The 14,877-nt window shown below is 38.2% G+C and overlaps 1 protein-coding gene across 1 annotated transcript in view; it reads right to left on the bottom strand.

Annotated features, from left to right (window-relative positions):
- Positions 1-14,877, bottom strand: part of BTBD10 (BTB domain containing 10) — a gene marked incomplete at its 5' end in the record, with an annotated part of 77,247 nt that overhangs the window by 7,305 nt on the left and 55,065 nt on the right. The window contains 2 exon segments of the mRNA NM_001134155.1: positions 7,812-7,922; positions 10,316-10,513. Of these exon segments, the coding sequence (NP_001127627.1) occupies positions 7,812-7,922; positions 10,316-10,513 (309 nt within the window).

Genomic DNA, 14,877 nt, shown 5'->3' with positions numbered 1-14,877 from the left:
CCAGTGATGATGAGCATTTTTTCATGTGTTTTTTGGCTGCATAAATGTCTTCTTTTGAGAAGTGTTCTGTTCATATCCTTTGCTCACTTTTTGATGGGGTTGTTTTTTTCTTGTAAATTTGTTTGAGTTCATTGTAGATTCTGGATATTAGCCCTTTGTCAGATGAGTAGATTGCAAAAATTTTCTCCCATTCCGTAGGTTGCCTGTTCAGTCTGATGGTGGTTTCTTTTGCTGTGCAGAAGCTCTTTAGTTTAATCAGATCCCATTTGTCAATTTTGGCTTTTGTTGCCATTGCTTTTGGTGTTTTAGACATGAAGTCCTTGCCCATGCCTATGTCCTCAATGGTAATGCCTAGGTTTTCTTCTAGGGTTTTTATGGTTTTAGGTCTAACATGTAAGTCTTTAATCCATCTTGAATTAATTTTTGTATAAGGTGTAAGGAAGGGATCCAGTTTCAGCTTTCTACATATGGCTAGCCAGTTTTCCCAGCACCATTTATTAAATAGGGAATCCTTTCCCCATTGCTTGTTTTTCTCAGGTTTGTCAAAGATCAGATAGTTGTAGATAAGCGGCATTATTTCTGAGGGCTCTGTTCTGTTCCATTGGTCTATATCTCTGTTTTGGTACCAGTACCATGCTGTTTTGGTTACTGTAGCCTTGTAGTATAGTTTGAAGTGAGGTAGTGTGATGTCTCCAGCTTTGTTCTTTTGGCTTAGGATTGACTTGGCAATGTGGGCTCTTTTTTGGTCCCATATGAACTTTAAAGTAGTTTTTTCCAATTCTGTGAAGAAAGTCATTGGTAGCTTGATGGGGATGGCATTGAATCTATAAATTACCTTGGGCAGTATGGCCATTTTCACAATATTGATTCTTCCTACCCATGAGTATGGAATGTTCTTCCATTTCTTTGTATCCTCTTTTATTTCATTGAGCAGTGGTTTGTAGTTCTCCTTGAAGAGGTCCTTCACGTCCCTTGTAAGTTGCATTCCTAGGTATTTTATTCTCTTTAAAGCAATTGTGAATGGGAGTTCACTCATGATTTGGCTCTCTGTCTGTTATTGGTGTATAAGAATGCTTGTGAGTTTTGCACATTGATTTTGTATCCTGAGACTTTGCTGAAGTTGCTTATCAGTTTAAGGAGATTTTGGGCTGAGATGATGGGGTTTTCTAGATATATAATCATGTCATCTGCAAACAGGGATAATCTGACTTCCTCTTTTCCTAATTGAATACCCTTTATTCCCTTCTCCTGCCTGACTGCCCTGGCCAGAACTTCCAACACTATGTTGAATAGGAGTGGTAAGAGAGGGCATCCCTGTCTTGTGCCAGTTTTCAAAGGGCTTCCAGTTTTTGCCCATTCAGTATGATATTGGCTGTGGGTTTGTCATAGATATCTCTCATTATTTTGAGATACGTCCCATCAATACCTAATTTATTGAGAGTTTTTAGCATGAAATGTTGTTGAATTTTGTCAAACGCCTTTTCTGCATCTATTGAGATAATCATGTGGTTTTTGTCTTTGGTTCTGTTTATATGCTGGATTACGTTTATTGATTTTCGTATGTTGAACCAGCCTTGCATCCCAGGGATGAAGCCCACTTGATCATGGTGGATAAGCTTTTTGATGTGCTGCTGGATTCGGTTTGCCAGTATTTTATTGAGGATTTTTGCATCAATGTTCATCAAGGATATTGGTCTAAAATTCTCTTTTTGTGTGTGTCTCTGCCAGGCTTTGGTATCAGCATGATGCTGGCCTCATAAAATGAGTTAGGGAAGATTCCATCTTTTTCTGTTGATTGGAATAGTTTCAGAAGGAATGGTACCAGCTCCTCCTTGTACCTCTGGTAGAATTCGTCTGTGAATCCATCTGGTCCTGGACTTTTTTTGGTTGGTAAGCTATTAATTATTGCCTCAATTTCAGAGCCTGTTATTGGTCTATTCAGAGATTCAACTTCTTCCTGGTTTAGTCTTGGGGGAGTGTATGTGTTGAGGAATTTATCCATTTCTTCTAGATTTTCTAGTTTATTTGCATAGAGGTGTTTATAGTATTCTCTGATGGTAGTTTGTATTTCTGTGGGATCGGTGGTGATATCCCCTTTGTCATTTTTTATTGCGTCTATTTGATTCTTCTTTCTTTTCTTCTTTATTTGTCTTGCTAGCAGTCTATCAATTTTGTTGATCCAGCTCCCGGATTCATTGATTTTTTGAAGGGTTTTTTGTGTCTCTATTTCCTTCAGTTCTGCTCTGATCTTAGTTATTTCTTGCCTTCTGCTAGCTTTTGAATGTGTTTGCTCTTGCTTCTCTAGTTCTTTTAATTGTGATGTTAGGGTGTCAATTTTAGATCTTTCCTGCTTTCTCTTGTGGGCATTTAGTGCTATAAATTCCCCTCTACACACTGCTTTTAATGTGTCCCAGAGGTTCTGGTATGTTGTGTCCTTGTTCTCGTTGGTTTCAAAGAACATCTTTATTTCTGCCTTCATTTCGTTATGTACCCAGTAGTCATTCAGGAGCAGGTTGTTCAGTTTCCATGTAGTTGAGCGGTTTTGAGTGAGTTTCTTAATCCTGAGTTCTAGTTGGATTGCACTGTGGTCTGAGAGACAGTTGGTTATAATTTGTGTTCTTTTACATTTGTTGAGGAGTGCTTTACTTCCAACTATGTGGTCAATTTTGGAGTAGGTGTGGTGTGGTGCTAAAAAGAATGTATATTCTGTTGATTTGGGGTGGAGAATTCTGTAGATGTCTATTAGGTCCGCTTGGTGCAGAGCTGAGTTCAATTCCTGGATATCCTTGTTAACTTTCTGTCTCATTGATCTGTCTAATGTTGACAGTGGGGTGTTAAAGTCTCCCATTATTATTGTGTGGGAGTCTAAGTCTCTTTGTAAGTGACTAAGGACTTGCTTTATGAATCTGGGTGCTCCTGTATTGGGTGCATATATATTTAGGACAGTTAGCTCTTCTTGTTGAATTGATCCCTTTGCCATTATGTAATGGCCTTGTCTCTTTTGATCTTTGTTGGTTTAAAGTCTGTTTTATCAGAGACTAGGATTGCAACCCCTGCCTTTTTTTGTTCTCTATTTGCTTAGTAGATCTTCCTCCATCCCTTTATTTTGAGCCTATGTGTGTCTCTGCACGTGAGATGGGTTTCCTGAATACAGTACACTGAAGGGTCTTGACATTTTATCCAATTTGCCAGTCTGTGTCTTTTAATTGGAGCATTTAGCCCATTTACGTTTAAGGTTAATATTGTTATGTATGAATTTGATCCTGTCATTATGATGTTAGCTGGTTATTTTGCTCATTAGTTGATGCAGTTTCTTCCTAGCCTTGATGGTCTTTACGATTTGGCATGTTTTTACAGTGGCTGGTACTGGTTGTTCCTTTCCATGTTTAGTGCTTCCTTCAGGAGCTCTTTTAGGGCAGACCTGGTGGTGACAAAATCTCTCAGCATTTGCTTGTCTGTAAAGGATTTTATTTCTCCTTCACTTTTGAAGCTTAGTTTGGCTGGATATGAAATTCTGGGTTGAAAATTATTTTCTTTAAGAATGTTGAATATTGGCCCCCACTCTCTTCTGGCTTGTAGAGTTTCTGCCACGAGATCAGCTGTTAGTCTGATGGGCTTCCCTTTGTGGGTTACCCGACCTTTCTCTCTGGCTGCCCTTAACATTTTTGCCTTCATTTCAACTTTGGTGAATCTGACAATTATGTGTCTTGGAGTTGCTCTTCGCAAGGAGTATCTTTGTGGCGTTCTCTGTATTTCCTGAATTTGAATGTTGGCCTGCCTTGCTAGATTGGGGAAGTTCTCCTGGATAATATCCTGCAGAGTGTTTTCCAACTTGGTTCCATTCTCCCCGTCACTTTCAGGTACACCAATTAGATGTAGATTTGGTCTTTTCACATAGTCCCATATTTCTTGGAGGCTTTGTTCGTTTCTTTTTATTCTTTTTTCTCTAAACTTCTCTTCACGCTTCATTTCATTCATTTTGTCTTCCATCACTGATACCCTTTCTTCCAGTTGATCGCATTGGCTACTGAGGCTTGTGCATTTGTCACACAGTTCTCGTGCCATGGTTTTCAGCTCCATCAGATCCTTTAAGGACTTCTCTGCATTGGTTATTCTAGTTATCCGTTCGTCTAATTTTTTTTCAAAGTTTTTAACTTCTTTGGCATTGGTTCGAACTTCCTCCTTTAGCTCGGAGTAGTTTGATCTTCTGAAGCCTTTCTCTCTCAACTCATCAAAGTCATTCTCCGTCCAGCTTTGTTCCGTTGCTGGTGAGGAGCTGCGTTCCTTTGGAGGAGGAGAGGCGCTCTGATTTTTAGAGTTTCCGGTTTTTCTGCTCTGTCTTTTCCCCATCTTTGTGGTTTTATCTACCTTTGGTCTTTGATGATGGTGACATACAGATGGGTTTTTGGTGTGGATGTCCTTTCTGTTTGTTAGTTTTCCTTCTAACAGTCAGGACCCTCAGCTGCAGGTCCGTTGGAGTTTACTGGAGGTCCACTCCAGACCCTGTTTGCCTTGGTATCAGCAGCAGTGGCTACAGAACAGCGGATACTGGTGAATCGCAAATGCTGCTGCCTGATTGTTCCTCTGGAAGTTTTGTCTCAGAGGAGTACCTGGCCGTGTGAGGTGTCAGTCTACCCCTGCCGGGGGGTGCCTCCCAGTTAGGCTACTCGGGGGTCAGGGACCCACTTGAGGAGGCAGTCTGCCCATTCTCAGATCTCAAGCTGCGTGATGGGAGAACCACTACTCTCTTCAAAGCTGTCAGACAGGGACATTTAAGTCTGCAGAGGTTATTGCTGTCTTTTGTTTGTCTGTGCCCTGCCCCCAGAGGAGGAGCCTACAGAGGCAGACAGGCAGGCCTCCTTGAGCTATGGTGGGCTCCACCCAGTTCGAGCTTCCAGGCCGCTTTGTTTACCTACTCAAGCCTGAGCAATGGCGGGTACCCCTCCCCCAGCCTCGCTGCTGCCTTGCAGTTTGATCTCAGACTGCTGTGCTAGCAATGAGCGAGGCTCCGTGGGCGTAGGACCCTCCAAGCCAGGTGCGGGATATAATCTCCTGGTGTCCCAATTGTGAAGCTCGTTGGAAAAGCGCAGTATTAGGGTGGGAGTGACCCAATTTTCCAGGTGCTGTCTGTCACCGCTTTCTTTGACTAGGAAAGGGAATTCCCCGACCCCTTGCGCTTCCCAGGTGAGGCGATGCCTCGCCCTGCTTTGGCTCACGCACGGTGCGCTGCACCCACTGTCCTTGCACCCACTGTCCGGCACTCCCCAGTGAGATGAACCTGGTACCTCAGTTGGAAATGCAGAAATCACCCATCTTCTGTGTCGCTCATGCTGGGAGCTGTAGACTGGAGCTGTTCCTATTAGGCCATCTTGGCTCCACCCCCCAGGTAGTTCTTTACAGCAGTGAGAAAACGGACTAAGCCTTTAATCTAACTTACAGTTCACAGAAATTACAGAAGAGAGGGACTAAACTGAAGGACACACCAAGGAAATAACAGGGCAAATCCAGAAGTGGGACCCTCTACAAGACAACTGGCCCAGACTCTTCAATAGGACAATATCATAAATAAGGAACTATTCTAGATTGAGAAATTTGACAAAACAAGCAATTAGTTATAAGATGTGGTCCTAGACTGAATGTTGGTTTAGAGAAAACAGCTAAAAGGAAATTTGGGGAGACCACTGATAAATTTTAATATGGATTGATTCAAATAAAGTATTCTTTAATTTTGTTGGGTATGTTAAAATATTTTTAGAGCTGCATATTAAAATATTTAGGAGTGAAATATTATATAATCAGATATATACAGCTATATATATTACATTATATATATACATACACACACATATAATGTACTGTTTTAAATGAATTTTATATGAGGTTAATAGTAAATACTACTTGTTATAGGTCCTTACAATTATATGAAAATTCATTTAAGAGTTATGACTCAATGCTTTAGAGCACTGCTATTATCTCCCTGTGACAGAGAAAGAAGTCCTCACTTTCAGTAACTAATTTACATATAGCTTTTCCATAAATCATTTATTTACTATTTGAGAACCACCTATACCTAGGAACTAGACCACATGTTAGGTATGAAATATGCAACTTGACTTCTCTCAAGGAGCTCACAGTCTATTACTGAACAGAGTATTATATAGCAAATTATTCTAAGGAACAATTTCACAGAGGTTCCAAGGTTTCAGAGGATTTAAAGGATGAATAATAGTCGCCATGTAGAGAAAGAGGAAGTAGAGTGGGAAGGAAGTAATTTCTAGTAAATAATATTTGATTATCACAACTATCCTCTAAGATATACAGAGTATTATACTCACTACCAAGATAAAGGAAACTGATGCTCAGAAAGGCTGAGGGACTTACCTTAAGACACGTGGCCAGTATACTCCTTACCATGGCCTGTAAGACCCTGCATCTTCTGATCCTACTTTATCTCTTCTACTAACTTTCAGACCAACTATATCTCTTCAAATCTCCTCCTCATTTATTATACCAGACATATGTATGTTTTCTGTACCACAAATGTAGTAAGCTCATTCCTACCTCAACACTTTTGCACTTGCTATTTTCTCCTTCTAGAACCATTTTTGTCACCAGGCCTCCCCTTGAATGTCTTCTCCTCAGGAGGCCTTCCCTGTCCTCCCAATCTAAAGTAGCTCCCAGTGCCTTCTCTCTAGCTCTAAGACCAAGTAGCTAAATCTCACTGTTTACAAAGTAATGGACTAGGACACTAGACCAATGCTTCATATATCAGCAATTCCATTGCTTTTTAAGCCCAAAGTCTCTGCCCCTTCCCACACAAAAATCCTGTTTCTGGTTATTCTTCCTATATATCTCAGCAGCCCATTACTATTCTCCAGCAGTTCAATCAGGTAGGTTAATGATCAATACTATTATTATCTTCATTATCACCATCACAAACATATACTGCAAACTTACTATGTACTAGGCAGTGTTTTAAGTGTTTTTCATATATTAATTCATTCTATCCTTACAAAAACCTTATAAAGGTTTTTGTACTTATAAAGTACTCATTAATGCTCTCATTTTAGAGGAAAGAAACTGAGGCACAGAATTTTTAAGTGCCTTGGCCAAGGTCATACAGCTATTAAGTCACAGGATTTGAACATAAGTAATCTGGCTCCAGAGCCTTTACTCTTTACACACTGTCATGTTATATCAATTAAGACACTTTGTTCTTCTTAGGGTATTTTAAAATAAAAGAGGCATCTGATAAAACATTACAGAAAAATTCTTTTAATTCATAAAGTAAGCTATCTAAAACTCTATGCATTTACAAAAGATCAAAGAATATTTCGTAATTTGTACTTACCTTGAAAATAAGCTATTATCATACTTTAAGACATAAGTAAGCTACTAGTAGTGCTGCTTTTACATGAATTTTAAGGAAGTAATTTTTAATTCTATTGGGCTTCAATGATCACTACTATGCAAAAAGCCCTGCCAATCCTATGGGAATGTACATATATTCATGTCCACACACACCACATGGGCTTTGTCAAAAATGAATTAGGGCAAACTAGGGCAGAAAAAGACAAATTCATATCTCTATCACTAGAGAATCTTACGGAATAACAATTTCTAATGGCCTTTTATCTGTCTTCTAAGTGCAGCTGATTTTTGTTATTTATAGGTCTACTGCATAAGCATGTGGTAATCATTTGTCAGAGTTTTTCTCAAAGTATTCCAACTGTATTCTAAATAAGATCCAATTGTTTTTAACCTTTTTGTTTTCAAAAGAAAATTAATAGAAAATAATGAAAATGTCTTACCTTCTATTCCCAATCTAATCTTCTTAAGACCCCTCTCCTTCAAAACTGACTTGGCCACATCTCTGTTTTCAATATACTTGAAAAATCTATATAATTTTGTGCTATAAATAACTGGAAACAAAAAGAAAAATATTATTGTATTAAAATTAAAGGATTTAGAGATGAACTTAAATTTATCTTGCTCATCAAAGGGGCCTAACAGTCCTAAAAGCCCAAATAATGGATGCAGTAATGCCAAAGGATGACTAGCCAACATGACAGGGCAGTATTCAGTATAGTTAATGTAGAAGCAAATGTCTACTTAAGTGGAAACAAGAAAAGCTTTGACAACCAATCAGAAAACCCAATCCATAGGAAGAATCTCCTTCTGAAAGATACATCATCTACACATTTATTGGAATGGGATCTGCCCCAAGTTTCAAATAAAAGAATCCAAAGAAGATATCCATATCGCATCATTATCAAGCAAAGTAAAGGACTTTGCTAAGATGTCTACAAGGCCTAGTCTAGAGGGGGAAAAACTGCCTTGTCAAAGAGTACAAAACAGATACATTTTACATTTCATGGATTGAGCAACTATTAATAATTTCCCAAAAGGCAAAGACCCTCCCCACAAACTGTTTTCCATTCAGGCGAACAGCCCCATTTAATACTGATGTTAAAAATGGCAGATTCGAGCAAGTTCTGCCTAGGTTAGTCTGTTTAGAGCAAACTGGCTTTGCAAAGGACAGACATTCCACTGACAACATGTTGAGTCTTCCAAATGTGCTGAGAACTTCAGGGAGTTAGACTGATGGACATTCCTCGCCTTCTCTCTTTCAGGTTGAGTTATCTCCCTTAAAAGGTGAACTGCAAAGGTTTTTTCAAAAAAAGAAAAACACACTCACAAACCAAACATGCTGGTTTAAGAGCCAATAAAAGGAAAATACGTATATAAACTCTACTCATGGGGTAAATTTGTGATTACTACTACATCCTTAAGATTTACTGGTATTTTAAGATAAAGATTATTTTAGATCTTAGAAAGGACAATATCTGTCATAAAGTCACATGTAGAAAAATCAGGCCGAAAGGCTATCTCTAGCTCCTCAAATGAATCTTCTTTATGTTGGATCATCTTGATACAAAATAATACATATTTAGACAATTAAGTAAAAATGTTTTCAGGCCTTTTAAGCTTTAAGATAAAAAACAAGAAAACAAAAAAATATTGAAGTGAAAAGTTCAACAATGGAAAAGAAAACACCAGGTTTATTATAATTCCTTTATCACTATAATATCATTTCTATATTCTATGGTTGACTGTACTTTCTTGGGGTCAAACCTTTTGAAAAGTAAAATGTAAGTTATAAGCTTGTTCACTCCTTTTCCTTAACAGAAAATAATTTAGTATACCTCTTTTATTTTTGACAACCTTTCATTTTTCTTGGGTTTTGTTCAACTTTTTATTCCACATATTATAGAAAACCATTGTCAGCAAAGAGCCTAGAACTGAGGAAATAGCAACAGAAATGTCTATTACTACAACTATCCACAAAGGAATCACAACACTCATTTAAGTACATCATGCAAAAGAAATATCTCAACGCAAACTCTGTAAAGTGCTACCATAACTTGTGTTAAAATAATCTTTCAAAAATCTCCTTCAGAAGTAAAAAAGAATGCCATCTGGAGTCTGCTTTGTTTTGATTTTAGAAAAGCATATGTAAAATGGAAAAATCAGAGATAAGGTGTTTTGGTACTTTCTATATTAAACCCTAATCCTTACCAAGTCAACAGACTATATAGTACAGAAGAAGATGCTAGGCTATTTTATTCAATTCCTTGAGTCATTCTTTCAATTTTTCCTTATTTATAAAACTGGTCAAAAATACTAATATTGGGCTCATCAAGAAAAAACAACAACAAAAAAAGAAAAAATGTTAGTGACTGCTGCTCAAGATAGGCCATTTTGGTCAGAAATGCCCCAAAGAACTATAATTCTACAAAGCCTTATGAAGGGTCATTGTATCCTTGATGAACATATATGATATTTTAAAAAAGGGTACCTTAGAACTTAAAGTTATCCTCAAAATCAATGAGTTAAAGCTTCCAAATTTATGTAAAAAAACTCATTTTTTAAAAAAACTATTTTTATAAAGGAACTAGTTCTCCTGAATGCTTTTAAATACAAAGAAAAAAAAATCTATCAAGTTCCAGAGAGTCAACAAATAACTAACCATGTGTGTATGGCATGGGCGGGGCATATTCTTCTGTACAGGGACATATAATAAATACTTTGGGCATTGCGAGCCATGCAGTTTCTGTTGCAACTACTCAACTCTGCCACTGTAGCATGAAAGCAGCCATAGGCAATACATAAAACTTAATTTATAAAAATAGGTGATGGGCTGGATTGACCCCCAGGCTATAGTTTGCTGGTCTATGAGAAGAGCTCTTTCTTTACATAAACAAGAAATAATTCGTGATGATTCAGGAGAGAGAAAACATGCCAGAATACTTACTTTGTGAATATTCTTCTCCCATCTGTGGTGGATATTCTTCATCCCAATCAACCACATCATCATCTGTAAGCACCACTATATGACATTCCCGTTCCCCACTCTGGGCACTAGCTACCATGAGAGGGAGGATCATTTCTTCCAGATAAAATTCAAATTGTCTACGAGCACCATCATTTGATAACTCATGCATTAGGGCACCTGGAATGAAATCCACAAAAATATCTTACCAAAACTTTTCCTAAAAAGAGTTCTTTTAGAAATATAGAATTTTATAACAAGAAAGGCCAATTAAAGGCAGCCTACATAGGCCCCCTCATTTTACACATCATGAAATAACTTGCCTAATATTACAAAACTAATTTGCAAAGTCAGAATTAAAACTCTATCCCTAGCCTAGCATATTTTTCACTATACCATATTATCTTCCATCAGTATATGCAATATGTCTTAAGGTGTATCTTAAAGATACTTTTCAGGTTATCCACATAAACTGAAATAGTTCTTATATTCCATTTCCTGCATGCTCTCCTTCTCCGAAAGTTACAAACAGAATTAATATTTCAGTGCAGGTTGAGAGGTGAGGTGAAAAGGGTCAATAGTCTTTAGAATAACGCAGGCAAAAGGTCAAGCAAAATACAACATGATGCAGGAATTCCACAGCAAACTTGATACTAGAAGTGAGAGAGCTGAAAGATAGATTTCAACCTCCTTAAGCACAGACATAATGAACAACTTCAATTTCCTAAATGCATAGCCACAAACTCATCTGCACTGCTTTTTTCTTTTATTCCTATTTAATGGCAATGTCCTATCTCTCTACTGAAGATGCCAACATCTCAAGAACTACTGCTACTGCATCAGCCTGGAGAGCGAAGTTAAAGAAGCAACCATGGCAACCATACGCATGAGAGAGAGAGAGAGAGAGAGAAAGAGAGAGAGTGAGCGAGAGAGAGAGACAGTGTGCATGTGTGTGTTTGTGTGTGTGTGTGTTGTAAAAACTGGAGAACTGGAGAAGGGGTGAAGGAGGACACTAGAACTCAAACCTACAGTCTCCCAAGGGAGAGTTTTTCCTCCCTAAAAGATGTCTCTATAATTATATATTATATAATAATTAACACTATATAATTAACATATTACAATTAATATAATAATTGATTAGATAATTAACTAATCTACATTAATATTACTTAGCCATGTCTCTCTCCAGGCTGGCTATTTCCCATTATCATTTTAAAAAGTTATCTTTATAGACAATTACCTATATTTCAACACCTTCTCTCTCCCCAACTTCTGAACCAATTCCAATCTGGCTTCCATTCTCACCATACTACAAAAATGTCTTGCTATGGTCTCCAAATGGCCTTTATATTGTTAAAGACAATAATCATCTTTTGGTCCTAATCTTATTTGACCTCTCAGTTTAATCTCCTACAATGGAACACTCTTTCTTGAAACATACTCACCCCTAAGAATCTCTGATACCATTATCCCTGTTTTTTTTCCTCCTACTGGCTATTCTTCCTCAGTAACCTTTGCCAACTCTTTCTCCTCCAGCTGTTCATTAAATACTGGTATTTCTTAGGACAATTTTAAGTTCTTTTCTTCTTTATCCTATGCTGAGAATTCCCAAATTTATTTCTACGAATTCAGTCTTCTGTATTCGAGATGCATTATATTCAGCTGCTTTCTGGAAATTTCCACTTGGATGTAACCTCAGAAGTACCTCAAACTCAATACATCCAAAATTTAACTTACTATCTCTATCTCTCTCCACGGTATTTTTCAAATCAGTAAATGGCATCACTATCCACTCAAGTTTTCAGAACTATCTCAGCACAGTGCTGGGCATATAATGGGAACTTAAATGTTAGTATACTAAATGAATAAATCCTGGATTTCTCCTTTACCTCCTAATTCAAATAATTCCCCAAGTCTTCTTAAACATACCTTGAATTGTGTTATTTCCTTCTTTTGGCACAAAGATAGCTGCAAAATCTCCTAAGCCACATACTTTTCTGCAAGGTGACCTTGACATCTCTTCCCAAAAAGTGGAGTCTAGCTCCCCTCCCCTTTAATTAGACTGGTAATACAAACTTGTTTGTAACCAGAGGAGCATGGGTGAGGGGACAGCACATGACTTTGGAGGCTAAGTCAAAAGAAGCCTTGCAATTTCTGCCTTGGTTTCTGGAATGCTTTTTCTTCAAATGCTTCCTTTCTGAATGCAGCCTCCAGGATTTGAGAAGCTCAAGTCATACGGAGAGACCACACATAGGTATTCTGTTTGACATTCCTAGCTGAATCCAGCCTTTCAGTCATCCCAGTCCTGGCACCAGACATGTGAATAAAGCCTCCAGCCTTGTGAGCCACCCCAGCCCATCAATTCTTCACAGATGAGGCCTCAGATATTGTGATACAGCCATAAGCCACCTCTGCTGTGCCCTGTATAAATTCCTGACCCACAGAATAAATGAGAGTAATAAATATAGTTTATGCTAAGCTTGGGGTGGTTTATTACACAGCAATAGTTAACCCGACATATTCCATCCCCTTGCCTCCGTCCTGGTTCTGTTCATCATTAACTCTCACCCAAACTACTACAAAATCTTTCTGATTACATTCCCCCAACATCTGCTTTTGCCTCTCTGCAATTCATTTTCCCCACAGCAGCCAAATCTAATTGTCTCTCATGACTTGTACTATCCTTAAAATAAGTCTCAAATCCTCAACTTGGTACATAAAGCCCTGCTGTGTGAAAAAGAATGTTATAGATCAGTGTGTAGAATCAATCCTTTAATATACTTTCTTTAAATATTATCCATATACTGATGACTCCCACTTATATCTAGCCCACATTTCTCTGCTGAACTTTAGACATGTATACCCAATGCTCCACTTAACATTTCTACTTGGATATCTAACAGGTATTTCAAACTTAACATGTTCAAAATCAAGCTTTTAGATTTTTGCTCCTCATGAAGTCTCCCCCATCTCAATTAATGGCAACTTCACACTTCCAGTTAAAGCTCTCCTCTCCTTTCCACTCCACATTCAATCGAAGAGGAAATTCTGGTAATCTGAACATCCCATATACCCAGAATCTGACTACTTCTTACTGCTTCCACTCTAATCCAAGCCCCTACCATCTCATACCTGGACTTTGACAATGGCTTCCTAATTGATCTCTTTGCTCCTAGCACAATTCCCCTTTTGGTCCATTTTTAACACAACAGCCAAAAGTGATTCTTTTAAACCTTAAGTCGGGTCAGGATTATAGCACTGAACAACTTTACACTGACTTCTGTGTGAACAGGGCCCCCATGAAATGGTACAATGTGACAGCCTTACAGACCATATCACTCTTTTGTTCAAACCCCTCCCGTATCTTCCAATCTCACTCAGAGTAAAAGCCAAAACATAAAGGCCTTATTTGACCTAGGTGCCTTGTTACCTCTCCGACCACATCTCCTATTACTGACACTCTCACTCACTCCACTCCAACTATCCTGGCCTCTCTGCTGCTCTCAAATATACCAGACAAGCTCCTTCATCGTGTGCATTCGCTAGTAACCTCTGCTTGGAATTTAACATTTTTATTTCCAATGAAAGTTTCTCTGGCTCCTCTAAGTAACTTCTTCACTTTTTTCTCCTTGGCACTTATCACTAACATACCATATATGATTTATTTACTTTGTTTATCACGTTTTTCCCAATAGAGTGTACGTTCCATTAGAACAGAAAGTTATGCCTGGTTTGTTCATGCTGAACCCCCAAAACTTAGAACAGTGCTTAGTACAGAGTAGAGTCATTAAATATTTGTTTAATTCATAAGTTTTGTTTCCTCTTTACCTCTCAGGCCTTATTCCTCACCACTCATACTCCATCCCTCTGCTCTAGCCACATTTGCCCCTTTTTGAGTACCCTAAATATGTCACATTCCTTCCCACTTAAACCTCTGCACACATCATTTCTACTGCTTGTATGGTCAGCTTTCCCCCACTCTTTGCCACTCCTTCAGGTCTCAGCTTTAACGGCACTTAGATAATGATTCTCCACAGACCCTTTGTCATACACTTCTAATAATTTCTCATTTCTTCACTGCATTTTTCACAGCTTTTATTACTTGTTAAATGTCTGTCCTCCCAACTAGACTATAAACTCCATAAAGGCAGGGACAATGTCTGTCTTTATTCATCACTATATGTACTATATGCATGAAACTCATAAAAAGCTTGATTAAGAAGGAAGAGGGGACGAAAGGACTAGTTAAATGGTAAACTAGAAATGAATAGTTCATCAGGACACAGAGGCACAAGAATGATCTAGTGGACTCTGGGAAGTCGGTGGGGAAGGCTGGGAGGAAGTGAGGGATAAAAGACTACATACTGAGTACAGTGTACGCTGTCCAGGTGATGAGTGCACCAAAATCTCAGAAATAACCACTAAAAACTTATCCATGTAACCCAAAACCACCTGTATCCCAAAAACAACTGAAATAAAATTTAAAAAAAATTAAAGTTGATACTTAGAAATTAAAGATAAAAAGGTAGAAATCCCCAGTGTAA

This window comes from Pongo abelii, chromosome 9 (assembly GCF_028885655.2).
Source record: "Pongo abelii isolate AG06213 chromosome 9, NHGRI_mPonAbe1-v2.0_pri, whole genome shotgun sequence".
Lineage (NCBI taxonomy): Eukaryota > Metazoa > Chordata > Mammalia > Primates > Hominidae > Pongo > Pongo abelii.
Note: the sequence above shows the minus strand (reverse complement) of the source record. Positions and strands in the feature narration are given on the sequence as shown.